Source organism: Lissotriton vulgaris, chromosome 10, assembly GCF_964263255.1.
Source record: "Lissotriton vulgaris chromosome 10, aLisVul1.2, whole genome shotgun sequence".
Taxonomy (NCBI): Eukaryota; Metazoa; Chordata; class Amphibia; order Caudata; family Salamandridae; genus Lissotriton; species Lissotriton vulgaris.
Genome location: NC_141698.1, coordinates 688,132,048 through 688,150,902, shown reverse-complemented (window position 1 = coordinate 688,150,902; position 18,855 = coordinate 688,132,048). Strand labels below are relative to the sequence as shown.

At 42.0% G+C, this 18,855-nt stretch overlaps 1 protein-coding gene across 1 annotated transcript in view; it reads left to right on the top strand.

The window, feature by feature from the left end:
* Positions 1 to 577: 577 nt before the first annotated feature.
* The window catches only part of PITRM1 (pitrilysin metallopeptidase 1), a 354,406-nt gene continuing 336,128 nt past the window's right edge, over positions 578 to 18,855 (top strand). Inside the window, exons 1-2 of the mRNA XM_086941520.1 lie at positions 578 to 747; positions 12,993 to 13,089. Of these exons, the coding sequence (XP_086797646.1) occupies positions 701 to 747; positions 12,993 to 13,089 (144 nt within the window). The 5' untranslated portion in view covers positions 578 to 700. The remainder of the gene's footprint in view (positions 748 to 12,992; positions 13,090 to 18,855) is intronic.

The following is an 18,855-nucleotide window of genomic DNA, read 5'->3' as shown; positions in this document are numbered from 1 at the left end:
ATAAACCTGCAGCAATATTTTTCCCAAACAAAAGTTGTGTTGTGTATTTATTTATTTATGCAGGCATACTCTGTGTGGGGAGTGGGGGTGTGTTGCCAATAATGGGACAATGCTGCGCTGCCCTGAGCCATTAAAGTCGAAAATATGGCGCTGGTCGATTTGCCAAAGTCCAGCATATTATTTAATTTTTTTTAGAAATAAAGCTACATTTGAGAAGTTACAACCTTCCAATAAAAATCATTCAAAATTTCAATTTGTGCTGTGTATTTTTTTAATTCATAAAGTTTGTATTTGTTTGACGTATACTTGTGTCTATATATTTGTGTATTGTTTTGAGTTCCAGTATTGACCTGATAGTGGTCCACAGAAGTCAAAAGGATAGGAGCGCGTCCTCTAGGAGAAACAAACATTCGTCTACATTAGGTCCTCTGTCTAGTTCCATGCTTTTTCTCCACCAGTCGCCTTATCTCTGTACGAACACATTTCTGTAGCTGCATACTGGAAGCTTGTCCAATCACAAGAAGAGCTCAGAAAGATTGTCCAATGAGGAGTGCGGATAGGGTGAGGTCTGGTTGTGTAATTGTTGCCGGTGTTTAGTCTGCGTGCTTGAATCGCGAAATCGAACTGGCGCCTGTCATCAGCAAAGAAGGGAGGAAGGGTCGGCGGCTCAGCCTCCTTCAGTATCACGCCAAGACCTGCCATGATCCCCCTGGGTCGGTCGGCGCTGGAACGGTTGCGGCTTCTCCGGTGAGTGACAGCTTTGGAGTTTGTTAAAATAGAGCATATTTGACTGTCCGGGAACTCAACTGCCTTGTGTAGCCAAGGATGCCGTTATGGGACAAGCATAGGGCATACTTCCATTATCGGTTAACTCTTCAGCCGGAGGTTTGTAGGACAACAAAAAGGGACAACCTTGTTCGTCTCCTTGCCTGCATTGGTTCAGTGTTACGACAGGAGGACAGCTGGGAAGGATAAAATATGCATATTGGCTTAATCAATGACAGTCTCCTTCACAACTGCGGGGTTTTGGGCGTGGTAGTTGATCTCGAAGCGATAGCTTTGCTAATGGATAACGCTTTTTGTATTAGAGACGAATAATTTGTTTTGTGCCGATTACAGTTTCCTGCATCTGATTTCGAATCATGAATGTGGCTATTGCAGGCAGCATCGATTTGCATGCTGGGACATGTGGTTTCACATTTCTTTGTATTAACAGGGCTTATAGGCGCCTTCTGCTTGGTTCCTTTAGCTGAAAAAAACATGCAAGTCTACTCCAGGACCCCAACTATAGCGGGTCTTCCCAGTGCTCGGCACTGGCTGTTAGTTATTAAAAACTGAAATTGAAACGGGTCCCTCCCAGAGTCTTCTGTTATTGTCCTTGTCCTGTCCTTGTCATAAAAAAAAAACACTGACTAAGAGGCACAGGCAATAATGTGGTTAGGTGGTTCACCAAATCCAAAGATGAACTTGAGTTGCTTTAAGTTTCGAAATGGGAAGAATTCTAAACGACAGTGTAAAGTTTTTAAAATTCCACACAGATATCTTTTTTCAGAAATGAGCGTAAAAACTGCATTGTAAAGCTGTCCGTGGTCCCTATGATTATTTCCTTTTCACTCATGTTTCTGTAGTTTTTTTGTTCGTGCAACACATAAGTCTTGTACTATGCATACTGCGATCTGTGCGTACACATTTTTGACAGGGCGCGATTGAGAGCTCTCAAGTTGAGCCTAAAGTCGGTGCAGGTTACTCACAGTGCCCCTCACTGAGTCCTACCGGTGATCAGAAAATACATGCTCATCCAATCTTTTGGCCTCTCCACAGAGTTCACATAGGCAATGGTCATTTACCTATTAATCATGATTCCATGGTGAACTTCGTCAAAGACGGCAGCTGTCGAAATACTGACGATGGCAAATAAAGAATAATATACAGTGCTTATCGGTGAGGCGTGGGTATTTGTCTGAGGGAAAGGATGCTTAAATGGAATAGACAAGACAGTACATACAGCTAAAGAGATTGATAACGATGAAGAAGGAGCTGAACTGTGTGATAAACAGATGAAGCGGCTTCAGAAAGTGAGATTTGGGGTAAAAAGGGCATCATTAAGGCAAAGGTATGTAAAGAGGAAAACAGGAGCGACTGAAACATTTAGTAGGACACTGTCTTAAGCAGACCTTTTGTAATATTAAGTTCCCAGTCTCGTACGTTCAGATTTTATTCGCAATCTAATATTTTCAGAATTGGAACATATTCAATCTGATTAGTAACAATATTGTTGTTACTCATTTATCCGCCATGAAATCAAAACCACTGGTAACGACTACTGGCAAACTCAATAGGTCTGACTTGTTAAGGTCTGTGCTTTTGTTATTGCCTAATATGTTTGGCTACTTGAATATAGGATTCATAGGCACCCATGTACTGGTGAGGTGTTGTGATGTGTCAGGCCAAGGATTTTAGTTCACATTTTTTTTAGACCATGTCCTTAACTGCATATGCCAAGCCTCTTGTGAAGGGTTCCTAATCTCTCTCCTCTGCCTGTGCCACTTTGATAGATTTTTCCATCTTTTAATCCCATTAAAACACTGGTATACCCCGGAGGGGGGTAGCTTTGTGCCACAGTTACTCTTGCATTGTGCTGTGCATCAGTGTGTCTGCTGTAGGGCGTAATATGTGCGATTGACGCATGTTTCATTACATGCAAGCCTTTCAAGTAAACGTTGTAAATGCATCAGTGTACAAAGTATTCTTCCTGGTTATGTGATGATGACCGGTGATCACATTTTCATCAAGTATTCCCTCATAATATTATATTATCTCATTGTTCATGGCTCCCATAAGTTAGTGACAGAGTGTTTGGGTGTAAAATATTTGAGCTAGTATTTGCGTTTGAAAGTGAGATGTCAGCCGTGAATTCAAGTGTAAGCATCTCCGCCCTACGGGTAGAAACAGTTGCTTAGGTTACTTTTGGCATAGATATAATCAGAATTAAATTTTAATGTAATGTGGTGGGTGCGGTAATGCTTAAGATTAGTTTCTGTCTAATTGGGAGGAGCGGAAGTATTGTTTTCATGCCACTCTAGCACGCAACTTCATGACCTTTCACTTTATGTGGGGCAGGTTATGGCCAGAACCCTCCTTCTATCCTATTTGACACTAAAACACCATAGCATGTACATTTGTTTGCTCGCTTAAGCAGTGCTTTTCTTAACTGTGCTGTCAAAGATAACAAGATCTTTTTAATGGTTTGAAAACTTTCAGCCTATTTAGGTCAAGCCTACGAGGCAGCACAGCTGCCTGGTGTTGCGTCATGCCAATGGCCATATGGACCTCTGTAACGCACATCTTTATTCTTGGGCATGCTACCGTTAACTGAACACAATACGTCATAGACTTTGACCACACCCAAGTACCTCCTAAGTGATTATGTAACATTGTAAGGAGTCTTTCGAGGACCACAAGGGTCCTGCTGCACTTGATTACAGAACACTAAATCTCCCCCTTTGTAAATTGAAAATTACGGACAACATATATACATTAGAGTTTCTCAATGAGTCGCAGAGATGCTTGCATCAATCTTACAGATCGAGTCGAACAAGTTGAAGGAGCTGCACTGTCATCATTGTGAGAGGTCAAGTATGTTTTCTCCCTGATTGCGTTGCAATGATATCATCTAGTGTGAGTTTGGTTTTGTGAAACGTGCACTATTTTGCATTGAGAACTGCATATACGATTCAACCGCATACTTGTGTAAGAGCTTTGTCATACTCCTTTAGTGTGGCCCCAAACACTAGTATATCATCACTGTAGTTAAAAGCATATGTGACAAGTTGAATTATTTAGCGAATGACCTCCCGAAAGATTTCTGCAGCCGACAACACACCAAAGCTGAGTCTTTTATATCTGAACAAACCAACATGGGTTGGAAAAGTAGTAATAGACCTACAGTTCTCTTCCAACTCAAGTTGATGGTATGCTTTGGTCAAATCAAGATGGGAGAAGACTTTGGCACTATATGTGTGGACAAGGTCTCTCTCTCTCTCTATTGCTTTGTTTGCCTAGCACATATCAATGCAAATGCCCACTTCACCTCCACTGTCATTTTTGACACTACCACTATGGGCAAAACCCATGATGTCATGCTTTAATAATGCCTCTAGTTCTTTCTCAACTGCCCTCTGTAAATGAAAAGCAATCAGATAGTATCACTGTGCAACAGGACAAATGTCATCATTAATGTGAAGTTGCACCTTGATTGTCTTAAGTTTCCCTAGTCCATGAAACAACAAACGAATGACTTACTATTTCAGACTGTGCATTGAGGTTGTAATTGATTGAGATCAGTCCCATGTCGGCAGCAATGCTGAAACTGAGTAAACATGCACTTGACGACGTACCTTGGAGGTCATGAATTGGTGCTTTTCCTGCCATTTTCTTGTGCCTCATCGTTGCTACGAATGATCCTTGTCTTTGTAATGGCGTAGAAGCAGTCCATTTGTAAACCTTTGTTTTCGATGGCATTATCTGTGGTACTGAAGAAAATGTTTGTATTTTTCTGCCAGCATGGTATTGATCAATGCATCACTGTCTATGATAAAAGATATAGGGCAGCCATTCACCTTTAGTGTGATATTAGGACAATTACCAAATGAGTTTGGTAACTTTACTTGGCGATCTCTCTTTGACTTATGTTCTCCTTTTCAAGCAGCCAGTCCTACAGGGTCATGCCTTTCTGCGGTCGACATCACTATTGCACGTCCAACTTCTTCGATGTCGCTTGATGATGACGTTGAAGAGCCTATGGAAGATGAATTTGATGACTATCTACTTTGTTACTTTGTTTAGTCTCTACTTGCCTCAGTTGATGTTGCGGTTTGGCCTTATGGTGTGTCTCAAATATTTCTGAAACTTTCTGGTGCCCATTTTCTCTTCTTGTTGCAGACCGATGAAATGGGTTTCCTTCCCACAGCCTTTACATATCTGTCCAATGGCAAGAGATTTACCTTCCGAATCCGCATTCAAAACACTTTTTTTTTTTTTTAAATACTCTGAGACCTTGTCTTATGGGCCTCCACTTCGTGTTTCTGCTTACTTTTCATGGTCAATGCGGATTCATTCTGGGCTGTTCCAGCTTCCATATCAGCAACCCTTCGATCTGCATGTTCCTCAGCTCTTGAAGACATGAGTTCCTTTTCTAGACTGAGTGTCTTCCTCAGCATGCATCTCCTGAATGAATCAGTGCGGCAACCATCGATGACTCTTAGACACATGGCTTCTTCTTCAATGAATTCACTGAACATGCAGTGCTTGATGAGGATATCGAGTCTTTCGACAAACTCGGCCAACGTTTCACCAGGTAGTTGTCTTGCCTGGTTGAAAATGTAGCTTTCGTAGTCTAGATTCAGTTGGATTTAACTTGGCTTCCAATGAGTGTGTGTTTTTGTTTTTAATTTTTTTTTTATTTAACGGTGCAATTCTTCATTAGCTTGTGGTATTCACTTCTTTCATTCCATCACCTGCAAGGTTCTGTAAGTAGTTGATCTTTTTTCATCTTCTACAGCGATCTTTTTTCATCTTCTACAGCATCTATGAAGTCAGCAAATGTTTCTATCCACACGTAACTTGTGTTGGGACTTCCTGGCGTTGAGAGTATATGCTGTCTTGATGACGGTTGCTGCTCACTTAGACCTGTTCCTTCTGTAAGCATTAGCTGTGTGCTTACATCTTGGTCATCGCGCCCAGGCTGCTGTCGTATGACACCATCCTTCTTGGCGGTGAGTAAAGGTTTTGTCTCTTGCACATGTTCGTCACTGCTCTCAATTTTGTACATCCTACCTGGTTGTCGATTCCTTCAGCGATTTCCCGCACCAGGCTGTCGCGGTATTTAGCACTTCGCACCTGGTTTTCGCTGCCTTTTAACTTTTTGCTTTGTATGGTCGATGGCTCTGTGTTAAGCTGTGGCACAGTACCTCTTTTTTCAGCCTAACCAGTAGGGCTCTGCCGGGCTTTCGGTCTGTGCTCCTCTAGAGGGCCTTCACCTTCTTCAAGGGCCTTGCAGGAGCTAGAGATGCGCTTTGACTCCACATACCCCAACCGTAGATTGTTCATGCGTACCACGTGTGCCCCAAAAAACAGTTTGCTAGACCTCTGCAAACTCAGGGAGCGCAGTCTTGTTTATTCGTGGCATGTATCCCCTACTCTTCCGCAGTTGCCGCTTCCACCCCAGCTCTGGAGCATGCAAATGACCACACCACACACAGAGCTCTAATACATGCCATTGTTCTTCCCATGCAACCGTTAACTGAACGCAATACACCATAGACTATATTGACGACATTCAGAATCGCCCAAGTACCTCCTAAGTGATTTGCTTAACATTGTAAGGAGTCCGTCGAGGACAACAAGAGTCCTGCTGCACATTATCACACCCCACTACAGCTGGTTGCACAAGGCATATTATGGTTTTACCAAGAACATAGAGGGGCTTGCAGTCTGTTTGAGAAAAGAAGAGTGTGTACTCCAAAAGAAATCAACAAGTACTTGTTTGGATTAAAATCCGTTCTTTAAGGTTGTCATACAAGACCAGAACTCCTTTAGATTGCAGTGCGACATCTTTATTGTTTGATGATAAAACATGGACAGCCGACACGTGTTTCGCCCCCTATTGGCGATTTGCGCCGGGGCTTCCTCAAGGCTATTTTCACATATACAGCATATATTATTTCACGCCTGGTTCCAAATTGACAAGTTCCAAAAATCAGAGTTTAAATACTCAGGGAGCAGAGCTCTTTTTCGAGCTGACGGGTATGATGTAACCCCTGCTCGTCGCTCTAGGGCTGGAAAAAAGATCTATGGGTTAAATCCCGGCTTGCAGTCTGTCCATTGCTTAACTATACTGCCACTTTAATTTGCCTTCGTATTCAATGGTTTGCCTTGACCATCGTGTTGGTCCCATCCCTGGAGCTTTGTGACTGCACTTCTCCTTCCACTGCTCACTTTTAGGGAACATATTTTTTTTGTTGTCTTAAGCACTCCATTATAGTGCATGTGTTTTTCAGTTGTCTCTCTATTGTGTTTCTCTTCCCCGTGCTCTGGGTTGCTCTCTTGCCAGCGTGCTTTTCCCCTGCCCCACTCTGTTATGCACTGCACCTCATGTTGCTTTCTTGCCAATGTGATTTCCCCCCACAGCTCTGTTGCTCTCTTGCTCTTTTGCTTCTCTCCCTCAGTTATGCTCTCCATGTTGCTGCTCCCTGTTACTTCCTCCCTCCTGCGCCCCCTGTTGCTTTCACCCTCTCTCACCCCCTATAGCTTCCACCCACTGTGCCTGTGTTGATGTCAGCCTCCCATTTAAGCTTCCCCATATTGCTTCACTTTACATACTTTTAATAAAAAACTCTTTTGCACGTTTTTTCCTTTTTATTTATCGAGCCAACTCGAATCAGTAAGTTAAAAAAGAAACAAAAAAAAGCTTTTGCGTCTTCTTACAGGCATGAGCGGTGATGCGTACCTGCAAAATGATGTGGTGGGTGTAACAAAGGCTTTAAAAAAATGATTCTTTACACATGCAGCCCAGCACTACTAAAAACTATTGGCAAAACCAGTATTTTCAAAGGCAATGCTTTAGCAATGCTTGTTTTATTAGTCCTTGTCCTTGGTATGGAGTTGTGAGAGATGGTGCTGTCACATTTATCACTCACTGGTAGTTTTATTTAGATGTTCCCACCATACCCTGATGCCATGTAAAATTTTCACTCTGATCCCCTTATTGGCAGACGCTTTTATAGAAGCAGGAAGATGGGCATCAGTAAGTTGAAAATTGAGGTGTGTACCTTGTTGGTAACATTTGCATACACTTTCATAAATCCAAGCATACTGTCTCCCGCTTCTTTCCTAGTCAAGTGTCTTGGCTACAAACACAGACTGTGCATGCCTCATTCAGTGTGAAGTATTCCCTTCTGAAATATGCACTTTTCTGAATAGTAAGATTATTCATTTCCCCCAGAAACCCCCTTCCTATTATCTGTGTCTTATCTGTATGGAATTAGAGGCCAACAAAACCAATGCTCCATTCTAGCCCTTAAAATATTAAAAGTTCCCACTCTCCCTGGCTGAAGGTGGATATTGGTGCTACGATTGAAGTGAATGAATGGGAAACCAGTTTCACTGAATTTCTTTGAAGGATACGTATCTTGTATGAGGCATGGCTTTAGTGCCCTTGTTTGCTGTGCTGTAGGTGGTTCTGCTGGCCCACTCAATGTTTGGAGGGTAAGTTGTAGGTTTGAGTGGCAATTGGAATTATCGCTGTCCACTTTATGCAGTGTGTTAGTCTTCTGTGTGTTTACACGTTTAGGAGTTCTTTCCCATTGAGAATAAGATAAGAGTTTTTGCATGCTTTGTGTAGCTAGAGTACTGTTAGTGGATATAATCCCAGTTTGACTTGTGGAGGAGCCAACAACAGAGAATTACCTGCCCAAAGGTTTCAAGAAGGCCCTAGAAGAGGGTCCTGATACCAACAGACACACACCGGAGCGGACCAAGACAGATATCAAAATAATCCAACAATGGAATTATTTAATCAAAATAGTAATTTTTTATTTTCATATCAGCAAATGACATTTCATCAACTTTTTGCGGAATAAATACATAACAAAAACAATTCAATATACGATTAATACAATAGCCATGTCCCACAGATCTCATTCAAATACCACAGTCATGCTATCATACATTCCAGATCACATAATCATGCATCCAACATCCAACATAAAACATTTACATCACATCCTGATGTGATGTAAATGTTTGTGTGCAGTGTATAATGCACATTAAAACCTTAGAGATCATTATGTGCTCAGCAGCCCGGTCAATTGCACCGACAGAATTTTAAGTGAGGTCTGGCATGAACAGCCAGTGATCATTAATTTAAATATTAGCACAACTCCAAGAATAGGTTAATCAAAAATTGTAGATGTGCCCCCTTAACTACCAACTATTATTAGAACATTGGAATGTTGGAAGATCCATTGAAAACAACGGAGTGCTCTGGGCTTCTAATGGCTGGTAGAAGCCCGGAGCACCAGCATTCCAATGCTGTTGTTCACAGCTGTTGCTGTAAACAAAGGTCTCATGGAGCCCATGGGGATTTGTTTTATTTGTTAGAACATTTTGCCCTCTAGTGGCGGGATGTTTCTAATATCCTTGTAGCCCTCTGTAGCTGGGCTATACTGATATTAAAGTCCCGCTCCATTGTTGAAGGCCTAAACCTTCGTGTTGGGTCTTTAATGCTGGAACAGGCCTTTAATGGCCAGTATAACCCACAACGGCAGGCTGTAAGGCTATATTATAAAAATGGAACAATTCAGGCACAAATTTAAAATTAACGCTGAACTATGTATAATAAGCAGTTTGCCACAAAGTTTATAAATGTACTCTTGGTTTAAAAAAATCATTAAAAAAACAAAACAGTTCAACTGCTATTGCGTCCTTTCGTGTTTCTAGAGTGAAATATATATTTTGAAGCAGTCTACAGTTCGTAATCGCACATTTAATAATGGCTTGATATTAATTTTCTATGGTCTCCTACAAACGGCTTATTAGCAACAGACTGGGAAGTTCACTTCTCCATTTATTTTTGGTACAAACACAGTTGAAATATGAAGTGTTCATCTTCATCTTTAGACCTTGGACGTATCAGTCCTAAATGGATAAGTAAAATTCATCCAGAGCTTTGGATAGGATACAAAATTAAAACATTTTTTTTTTGTCCTTGCAATAATCTTAAACCTACACAAAGGCTGGAGAGTAGTTTTAGCACTTAAAAGTGCGTTGAGTCACATGCCCGCCTTTACATTTTCCTGCTGATAGCAGGGGAACGTAGGGGCATATTATCAAGGGATTTATCTCGGCTTTTTTGGCTTTAAAAGCCAAGAAAGCGGAGATAAAATTATCTCCCTATCAGCAACAGGGTGCTAACACGCAAATTTGCATGTTAGCACCCTTTTTCTCTACGCTTCCCCTTGCATCTCTAATGACATGCAAAGGGGGCGTTCCAGAAAAAATAATAGGAGAAATGTTGTTAAGCGTCATTTCTCCTATTATCAAGGATATCGCTAACCCTGTTAGTGATAAAAGAAGCAGCGCTAACCGCGGTTAGCGCTGCTTTTTTTTTTAAACCTGGTATTTTCCTGACTTAGCCATGATATCCTATGGAAGGTGGATATCATGGCTAAGTTTGTGAGCCCCTATCCTCAAGCTAACGCCAAACTTCGAGAGAATATCGTTGGTTTTCCAGCGATAATCTCTCATTTGGCAGTTAGCGTGAAGATTTTTATCACTTCTGAGATAAACGTTGCTAATAGAAAGTTATCTCAGCGATAATTTCCGGCGATGCTTAGCGATAAAAAAAATTGTTGCAAAGCCTCGTTAGCGATAAATATCGCTACTCGTTGGTAATATGCCCTGTAGTCCCACCCAGCCCCGGCCGGCAGCAAAGATGTCCTGGAAGCAGTGAGGCTGCTGGATTCTGATTATGACCTACGTGCACCCACCTGCCATGGCTGGCATTTCAATAGGAATTGTGTTCTCCTTTGTGCTTCCTCATTCATTCTTAAGAGAGGAAAAAGATGATGGCTGAAATGAGGCTCCTATAAATTCACAGGGGCTGCTGTTTATTTACACAATTACATTTTTGTTCTCAGTAGGGCGCTCCATGGGTCACGGGCATGCCCAGATGTGGGTCTCATGCTCACTGTGCCACTAGAACCATGCTGCTTCCTAGTGAAGAGGACCAAATAGGGCTGCTTGTGTTCCGGGTCAGAGGGGACTTGACCTGGCAGTTCAGGCTGGACCAGTGGTGCTGGAACAATTTTAAAAGTGGGAGTCCTGCCATTAATGTTATAGCACTGAAGTCATTGGGATTGTGAAACACCCAAGCGTCACAAGAAAAACAAGTGTAGCAAAAGTGCCACAGCTATTCAGTAGGAGAGTGGAAAGGGTGCAGAATGAGGAAGGTGGTAAATTTTTTAGCACTGGTGTGGTAGCGCACTTTCATTTACAGACAGCACATTTAGTTTTGTAAGCACCAGTAAATTTGCAGGGACTTACAGTTTTACTGGTAAAACTATATAGTGCACAAATGATAATGTGTGGAAATTGGGCGTCAGGGAATATTTATCATTTGCGCATCACCAAGTATGTTGATTTGTTTTGCTCCTATCAAACTGTTTACCATTACGCTTCAGAAGTTGCAACGAAAATGTGCTTAATTTTTTTTGATTTCCTAATAGCTGAATTGTTTTGAAATGTTCGTGTAGTTCATTTACAGATTTTTAAATTTTGTGTTTGAGGGGCAAAACCTAAACGAACATCTTACAATTTCACTTCTTGTAACCCAAAAGGATTATCACCTAGGTCCTCTCTCTTTAAATAGGATGATAGAAAATAAATGCCAGTTTCTATATTAAGGAGCAATTTTTCAGAATACATAGCTTCACTTTAGACCTTTGTCGTTGAGTGCCAGCAAATGTGACGAAACAAGCACAAAAGTTAAAGGTTCCGTTATTGCTCATTCCCCTTCTGAAATCCAGCATGGTTCTTTTTGGGGGTGCTACAGCAACCCCCAGAATCTCTACATCCAGCGCCTGTGCCCTGGATTGTTCCTATATGTGTAGACCCAATGGTGATTTAAATGTGGGTGGTTCCTGTCTGTGGAGGCATGGTGTCTGAAAACGATAGACTGGAGTGCAGCATTACTGGTGGCTGACATTACTTAAAGCACTTCACGTATCACTTGTTTGATTTCTTCCTTCATTCTTCAGGAGTGTGGCTTTTTTGCTGTGGTAATTCGCCTGGCCTGTCATCTTTCCCTGCCTCTCCTCACCATACCAGGGGGTGCATTGAAGCTATAGCTAGAACCAGATGGCAGTGACAGACATAAAGAACCTGAATTGGAGCTCTGCTCCATTTCCTGTACTGGGCAATAAGTGTCTTCCCTTCGAACACAGTGAAACGTTAATCTGCATACAGAAGGATCAGTGGGTCGTGCCGACACGAGCACTCTTTAGCATGATGTGTTCAATGGAAATCCCTGTTATTTGTGAAGACAAAAGAGAAGTGTATTGTAACACCCCCTTTTTGTCGTAATACCAGGCCTTCGATTTCTCCCAAAGCACAACCATGCTAAGTGTGGGAAAGAAAGCAAATTTCAGCCACCCTTGATTTTAAACGGTATTGTATTTTTAATGTCAATTGTATATGGAGAAAATTAAAACACTGTCAATGTAATGTCATCAAATTGATGTCTTTCTAAACAAATAATCTTTTCAATATAAATGTTAGATCTGTTTTTTTATAATTAAAAACAATTCATTATATTATACATTATAGTTACACTGAACTCTGGGGGGGGGGGGCGGGGGTGGGGGGGACATCGACAGGATGGGAGAGAGAAAGCTCAGTCCTGGAGTGAGCTGTGCCCTAGCTGCTGCACCACATAAGCAGTCTGACTCACTACTGCAACTGGGTCTTTTATTAAGGTATCTGTGCATACCTTTTATTAAGGAACTTGAATGAACAGTAGTTCCTCCTACACATTTATAACAATAGTTAAAACCGTATTATTATTTAATGAAAGGGCTATCAAATAATAATAAAATGGATGCCAGTGACAAACCTGCTCGTTGCTCTCTTCAGCTTGATATATACGTGTGAATAAAGTGATCAGTATGCGTTTCAAAGAATCCGATTTATATATCTGTTATAGGTCTGCAACACAAGTCGAGGTTTCGATCCCTTTCTGAAAAATGGGATCGTCATCAGAACTCTGACATAAGGAGTCATAGACTCCAGATTGTAATATATAATGTCTATGAGCAATGCCCAAACAAGAACCTTTTATAGTACAGATAAAAAGAGCAAGAGACTCACTTTTTTTCGGAAAATATTTAATCAATCCTTTCCCACATGTCAACTAAACATTTATGTTTACCCAACAGTTGTTTCAGTAAAATATCATGGAGAAGTAGTTCCTCGAGTGATCGGGCACTTGAATACAAAATAGGAGAAAAAATTCATGGATTCACGGTAGAACAGGTGCGTGTCTCTTTTACACATCCTAAATGTATTTGAGAGTAAATACCAAATGCTAATGTTTTGTTTAAATATTACAATGTAGCAAATTAATTGTTTTGCCTTTCATTTGGTTTGAGTATTTTATGTTTATGGTTTTTATTAAACATTTGTTTTACTGTGATTTGTTTTCTTCTTGTATTTTTTTTTTTTTTTTTTTTTTTTTTTTTTTTTTTTTGGTAAGCTTGTGTTCTTTATAATGCAAACTGGAAGCATTCCTGGTTTAACAGAATCGGACAGCTTTCTGTTACTTTAAAGCACGTTTGCGTTATCCCGTACATGATTTTCAATCAGCACATCGATGTGCTTGAATTTAGCGCTTTGCCTTTAGTCACAGACCGTGTTAGAATGTGTGTATGTATGTGTATTTATTTTTATTTGTAATATATTATGCTCACTAAAAAAAACAAAGGTTGCAGGAGTGTTCTAGTTAGGAAAGAGAATTAAGAAAACCTTAGAGATTCACAGAAAAAAATCCAAAGCTTACAGTGACGTTTTTAGTTAGGCTCAGTTTTCACACACTTAAAACCATAGAAATTCAGCTGTTCGAGTTAACCGAGTTAAATAGAACGTATGCCCCTGCAATGCACTACTTATGACCTCACATATTACAATACTGATGACATCTTGAATGACCTCACTGATGACCTCACTCTGTGAGTGTTTTGTAAACGTTTCTGAGACTTAAAGCTACAATCAGAGCTACTGCACTATTCTTTCTGTACTGCTGAGTGATACTATTTCTAACATTTGTCATCTGAGTGTCTGTGTAACTCTCTGTATCAGTGTGTGAGTGTCTGTATGGATCTGTGGGTATACAACAATAAAAATACTTTTTCTTAACTATTTACACTTTAGTAAATGGATCATTTGTTTAGCCATAGCTAAAAAACATAGTATTAACATATATCTCACGTAGAAATCAACAAGTCAACCATTCTGCCACTACGTCTGTCTAAAAAGTTGTTGGAAAATACAAATGATACACCACTCCATTGTGTGACAAGTCATTTCACTCTAAAGCATGCCACTTGACTCTGTACAAGGTGCTGTCGTCTAAAAACGGCGACTCCACTATGTGTCATGACATGTCACTCCACTGTACGACACTCCACTCCCTGACAGCCCACTCCACTCTGCTCCACAACACTTAAGGATACCCCACAACCCTTTCCGATGCAACACAACACTGTATGAAACTCCGCTATATGCCACTCCAGTCTACTCTGATCTATAACATTCTGCTCCACTCTATGCCACTTGACTCTGCAACATTCTATGCCACTCCACGACACACCACTCTGACCCTTACTCCACTCTATGCTATGCCACTCCACTGCACTTTACCCCACTCTATGCCACCGTGTGACACTCCACGCCTCTGCACTGTATGATACTCTACTCAACTCTACAAACTGTACTCCACTCTGCCACTTTTCTTCACCATGCCCCTACACACCACAACACTCTAGTCCATTCTATGACGCTACACTGCGCACCACCCTCTGTCACTCAACCCTACTCCACTGTAAGACATTTGACCACACAACACTCCACTCTATGAAATGCCACTCCACAATAAGCCACTCCATACTATTGTACGACATGCCACTCCACTGTACTACACTGCGAAAAACTGTATGATATGCCTCTCTGACACAACACTCCACTCCATGACACTATCTGCCAAAATACTATACATTATACACTCTACGCCCCTGCACTATACTACACTGTGTGCCCCTTCCGCACTCCACTCTTCCGCACTCCACTCTTCCGCACTCCACTCTTCCGCAACTCCCTCAGCACCACTCCACACCACCTTCCTCCACATTACTTTATGGCACACTACTCCCCTCTACGCCACTTGACTGTATGACATGTGCCTTTCCACTCTACCACACTCTACTCCACGACACTTTCGGACACTCTACAACATAGCTCCACTCCACTCTGACATGCCACTCCAGTCTGACTCTTTACTTTACTCTGTGCTACGCCACTCTACTCTGACATGCCTCTCTGTACTATGCCACTCTACAACACGCCACTTGACTCCATTCTACTCCATTGGACCCAACTCTACTCCACTCAATGCAACTTTACTTTATGCCACTCCAAGACACACTACTCCACTCTATGCCCCTACACTCCACTCTGCAGTACTCTACTCCACTCTGTGCCACTGTATGACACTGTGCTTCCCTCTACGCAGCTCTTTCTATGCCACTCTACTATATCACTCATCACTCCACTCTACCACTTGACTCTGACACTCTATGCCTCTCCATTCTACCGCAGTCTACTCTACTCTGACACGGTGCTCCACTCCACACTATTCTAATCCCGCTTTGCGCCACTTTGTGCCACTCTACTACACTCCACTCTACCACACACCACTCTATGCCACTTTGACACTATACTCCAACACTCCACTCTTCGCCACGCCACTCTTCCACACTCTAAGCCTCTCCACTGTGCCACATTCTCTGCCACTTCACTGTACGCCACTCCAAACTACAGCACTGTACACCACTTTCTGCCACTCTGTGGCATGCTACTTCTTGACACACCACTCCATTATATGACACTTTATTCTATTCTACTCTACTCCACTCTACAACACTTTGCCCCACTGTACGACTCTGTAACTCTCTACTCCACTCTACAACCGTCCACTCCACACAAGTCTACTGATCTGTATGACACTGTTCGGCACACCCCTATTCTCTACAATATGCCATTATACTGTATGACATGGCACTCCACGACACTCTCCTCCACTCTACTCTTTGCCTCTCCACCCTGGAGCCCGACACTCCATGCCACATTACTCCACTCTACCATTTGAAACAGATTTTTATAAAAAAGGAAAAATATATATTTATTAGGAATTCGACAAAAAGCCAAAGGTTAAGGCTAACTTATAGTTCGGAAATGATTACGTTTTTTTTGGATACAAACCAATTTAAACTACACAAACCTTGGAAATTCTAAAGTTATCGTTTTATAGTTCTCCTATAACCCCTGTGTTTGTGCACAGTGTTGCGAACTTGCTAGCCACACTACATGAACTTTAACCTGCCCTGCTTTGATAAAATATGCAGATGGGGTCATCAGTGTTGTTATGAATGCTATGGTTTAAGGTTGTATAAGTGATGTAATATGAAAGCATATGTTTTGTGCATGGAGAAGGCACAAGTTCTAGTTCATGTAGTGTGGCTAGAGTTCACAACACTGTGTATGGAGATTCTATGAGTTATAGGGTGTTTCGCACTGGGCATGAGTTATAACTCTAGGTTATAACTTTAGAATTGCTAAGATTTGTGTAGGCTAAGCTGGTTTTGTATATCAAAAATTAATAAAGTTTTCCTTACCTGTAACTTATGGACTAGACATATTTTAATATTCTAATTGTGCTCATATTGCTTTTAAGGTCTAGTACTTATAGCTTTAGCCTTCTGCAGACCTTTAATGAGTATTTCTGTAAAAAATATATATAATTTGTTTGGCTTCTTCTTAGAGCAGTGTTTTTCTCAGTTCACTTCACTGGCTGTTTGGTGTATAATTATGCCTCTTATGGAGTGCTTGCAGTACAGTGGATGACCCACTTCTTTAAATGTAAAAATTATTCACTCCATCATACATTCAATGCCTTATATGCTACATGCATATAAAAAAATTCTCCCTGGAGCTGCCATTTTGAAAATAGGAAATGCTCAGGGTCCGTTTCTGCCTAATGCATTAGGTCTTCTTTGGGCATGCACTAGTGGTTATTGTATCTACTCTGATCATTTATTTCTTCTTTACTATCTGCCAGGCATTTCCTTGATGGATAAGTTGGGTTAGTGCACCTATTTGTGATTTCCTTCTCACTGATACATTCCAGTAGTGAAAAAACATTTGTGCAAGAGGTGATTGGTGTCTCAAGTTGTACAAGTCCACCCGTGGAGTATTTTTTTGCCACTAATTATAATGGATACTTCCAACCGCAGACTCCTCACTGTAAATATCCTCAAGGGCCAGACTGGTTTTGGAGTTTTTTCTCTATTGCTCCCACGCATGAGCAATTGGAGATGTGAAGCTCTGCGTTTGCTTCATCCCGCCCCAAAAGGGACATCGGAGTGGTGTAGAAGCGCTGTTGGACCTGGCCCTTTTTGCAAAGTTATCCCCAAACTTTTTGCCTTCCTCTGCCTTTTTTCCTGGCCACCTTCTTTTTGTTTTCTTAAGGACTCTGGGCACTTTACCACCGCTAATCCGTGCTAAAGTTCCAGTGCTCGCTTCTCCTAAACATGGTATGATTGATTTGCACCTGTTTGGCATATTTGATTCACTTATAAGTCCCTTGTAAAGTGGCATCTCATATACCCAGGGCCTGTGAATTAAATGCTACTAATGGGCCTGCAGCACTGAAGTAGCCTTTCAAACCTGTCACAGGCCTGCCACCGCAGGGCGCCGGTGGGCAGTTTACTGCCACTTCAACTTGGCATTTAAAAGTACCTGCCAAGCCTTAAACTCCCCTTTTACTACACAAATGTCACCTCTAAGGTATGCCGTAGGTAGCCCTATGGCCAGGGTGCGGTGTAAGTAAAAGGTAGGACATGTGCCCTTGTGTTGCATGTCTTGGTAGTGACTAACAGCCTATTTCGGTACTCACTGCTGTGAGGCCTACTCCTCTTAAGCTAGAATTGGGAATCCCCTTATATACTTTGAAGTGGTGATTCCTGATCAGAAAGGAGTGGCATTGCCACGTTTGGCATATTGGTGTAGTTAGACTTTACATTATAATTTAGAAATTACACCTTTATAAAGTGAGCTTTTCTCTGTGCTTATGACTTTATTATTTGCAGCCTGACTCCCATACGCGTCTGAGCTAGGTGACCGCTACACTTGGTGCATACTTTCCCGACAGCCACAACACAAGAAGGACTGGGTATAACGGGATACATCTGCATAATGATAGTCTTCCCAGGCCAGGACAGGTAGTTCACACTTTTGTGTAGGTTGTATCATGCCCTCACACAAAGGGTTGATTTACACCGCATTGATCGTCTGGAGTCAGGGCTGGGTTGAAAAGGATTGTTTCACACTTCTAAGGGTTCCTTTAGACACCACTTCGTCAAATAATTTTTTCAGTGTAAGTATTGAGACTCTGACCCCGTGTCTTTAGACACTACGCAGGACTAGTGTGCTGTCAGGCAGAACAGCCAGTAGGACTACCTGATTTGTTGTGCTGGCCTGCGGTCTGTTGGGCTACTGTAGGGACTGCCACTTTGCAAATAAACTTTATGTGCTGGCCTGCCTGCAGTACTCTGGGTGTTCCTAAGTGTTCTCCAAGGCTTTCTGGATGACCCCCTATCCTTGAGGTCTCAGGAACATCAAAGACCTCAGTCCTCCAGCTGACTGCACCCTGCGACCAGGAGCGTGCCTGTAACCCGCTGGTACGTCAGAAGAGCGAGCACGGAGCTTTATCTCAGCTACTCGCACCATTTTACAAGAGTGAGCCTTCCTTTCTGTTTGACAGTCGCCAATGGAGCAGTGCCCCTCTGTTGCTGAGTGCCTGAAGAGAGGATGGAGCACAGTGCTCAATCCCAGCCCTTCCTCCCTGGGTGAGCACTCCTTCCTGCACACGGATCTAGAGGTTGGTACCCCCCTCACCCATGGAGAGTGCCCCGGGATCGGTAAGCCTGTGCTTGCAGGCGCTTAGGGATCGGGTGGTTCATGCATTGG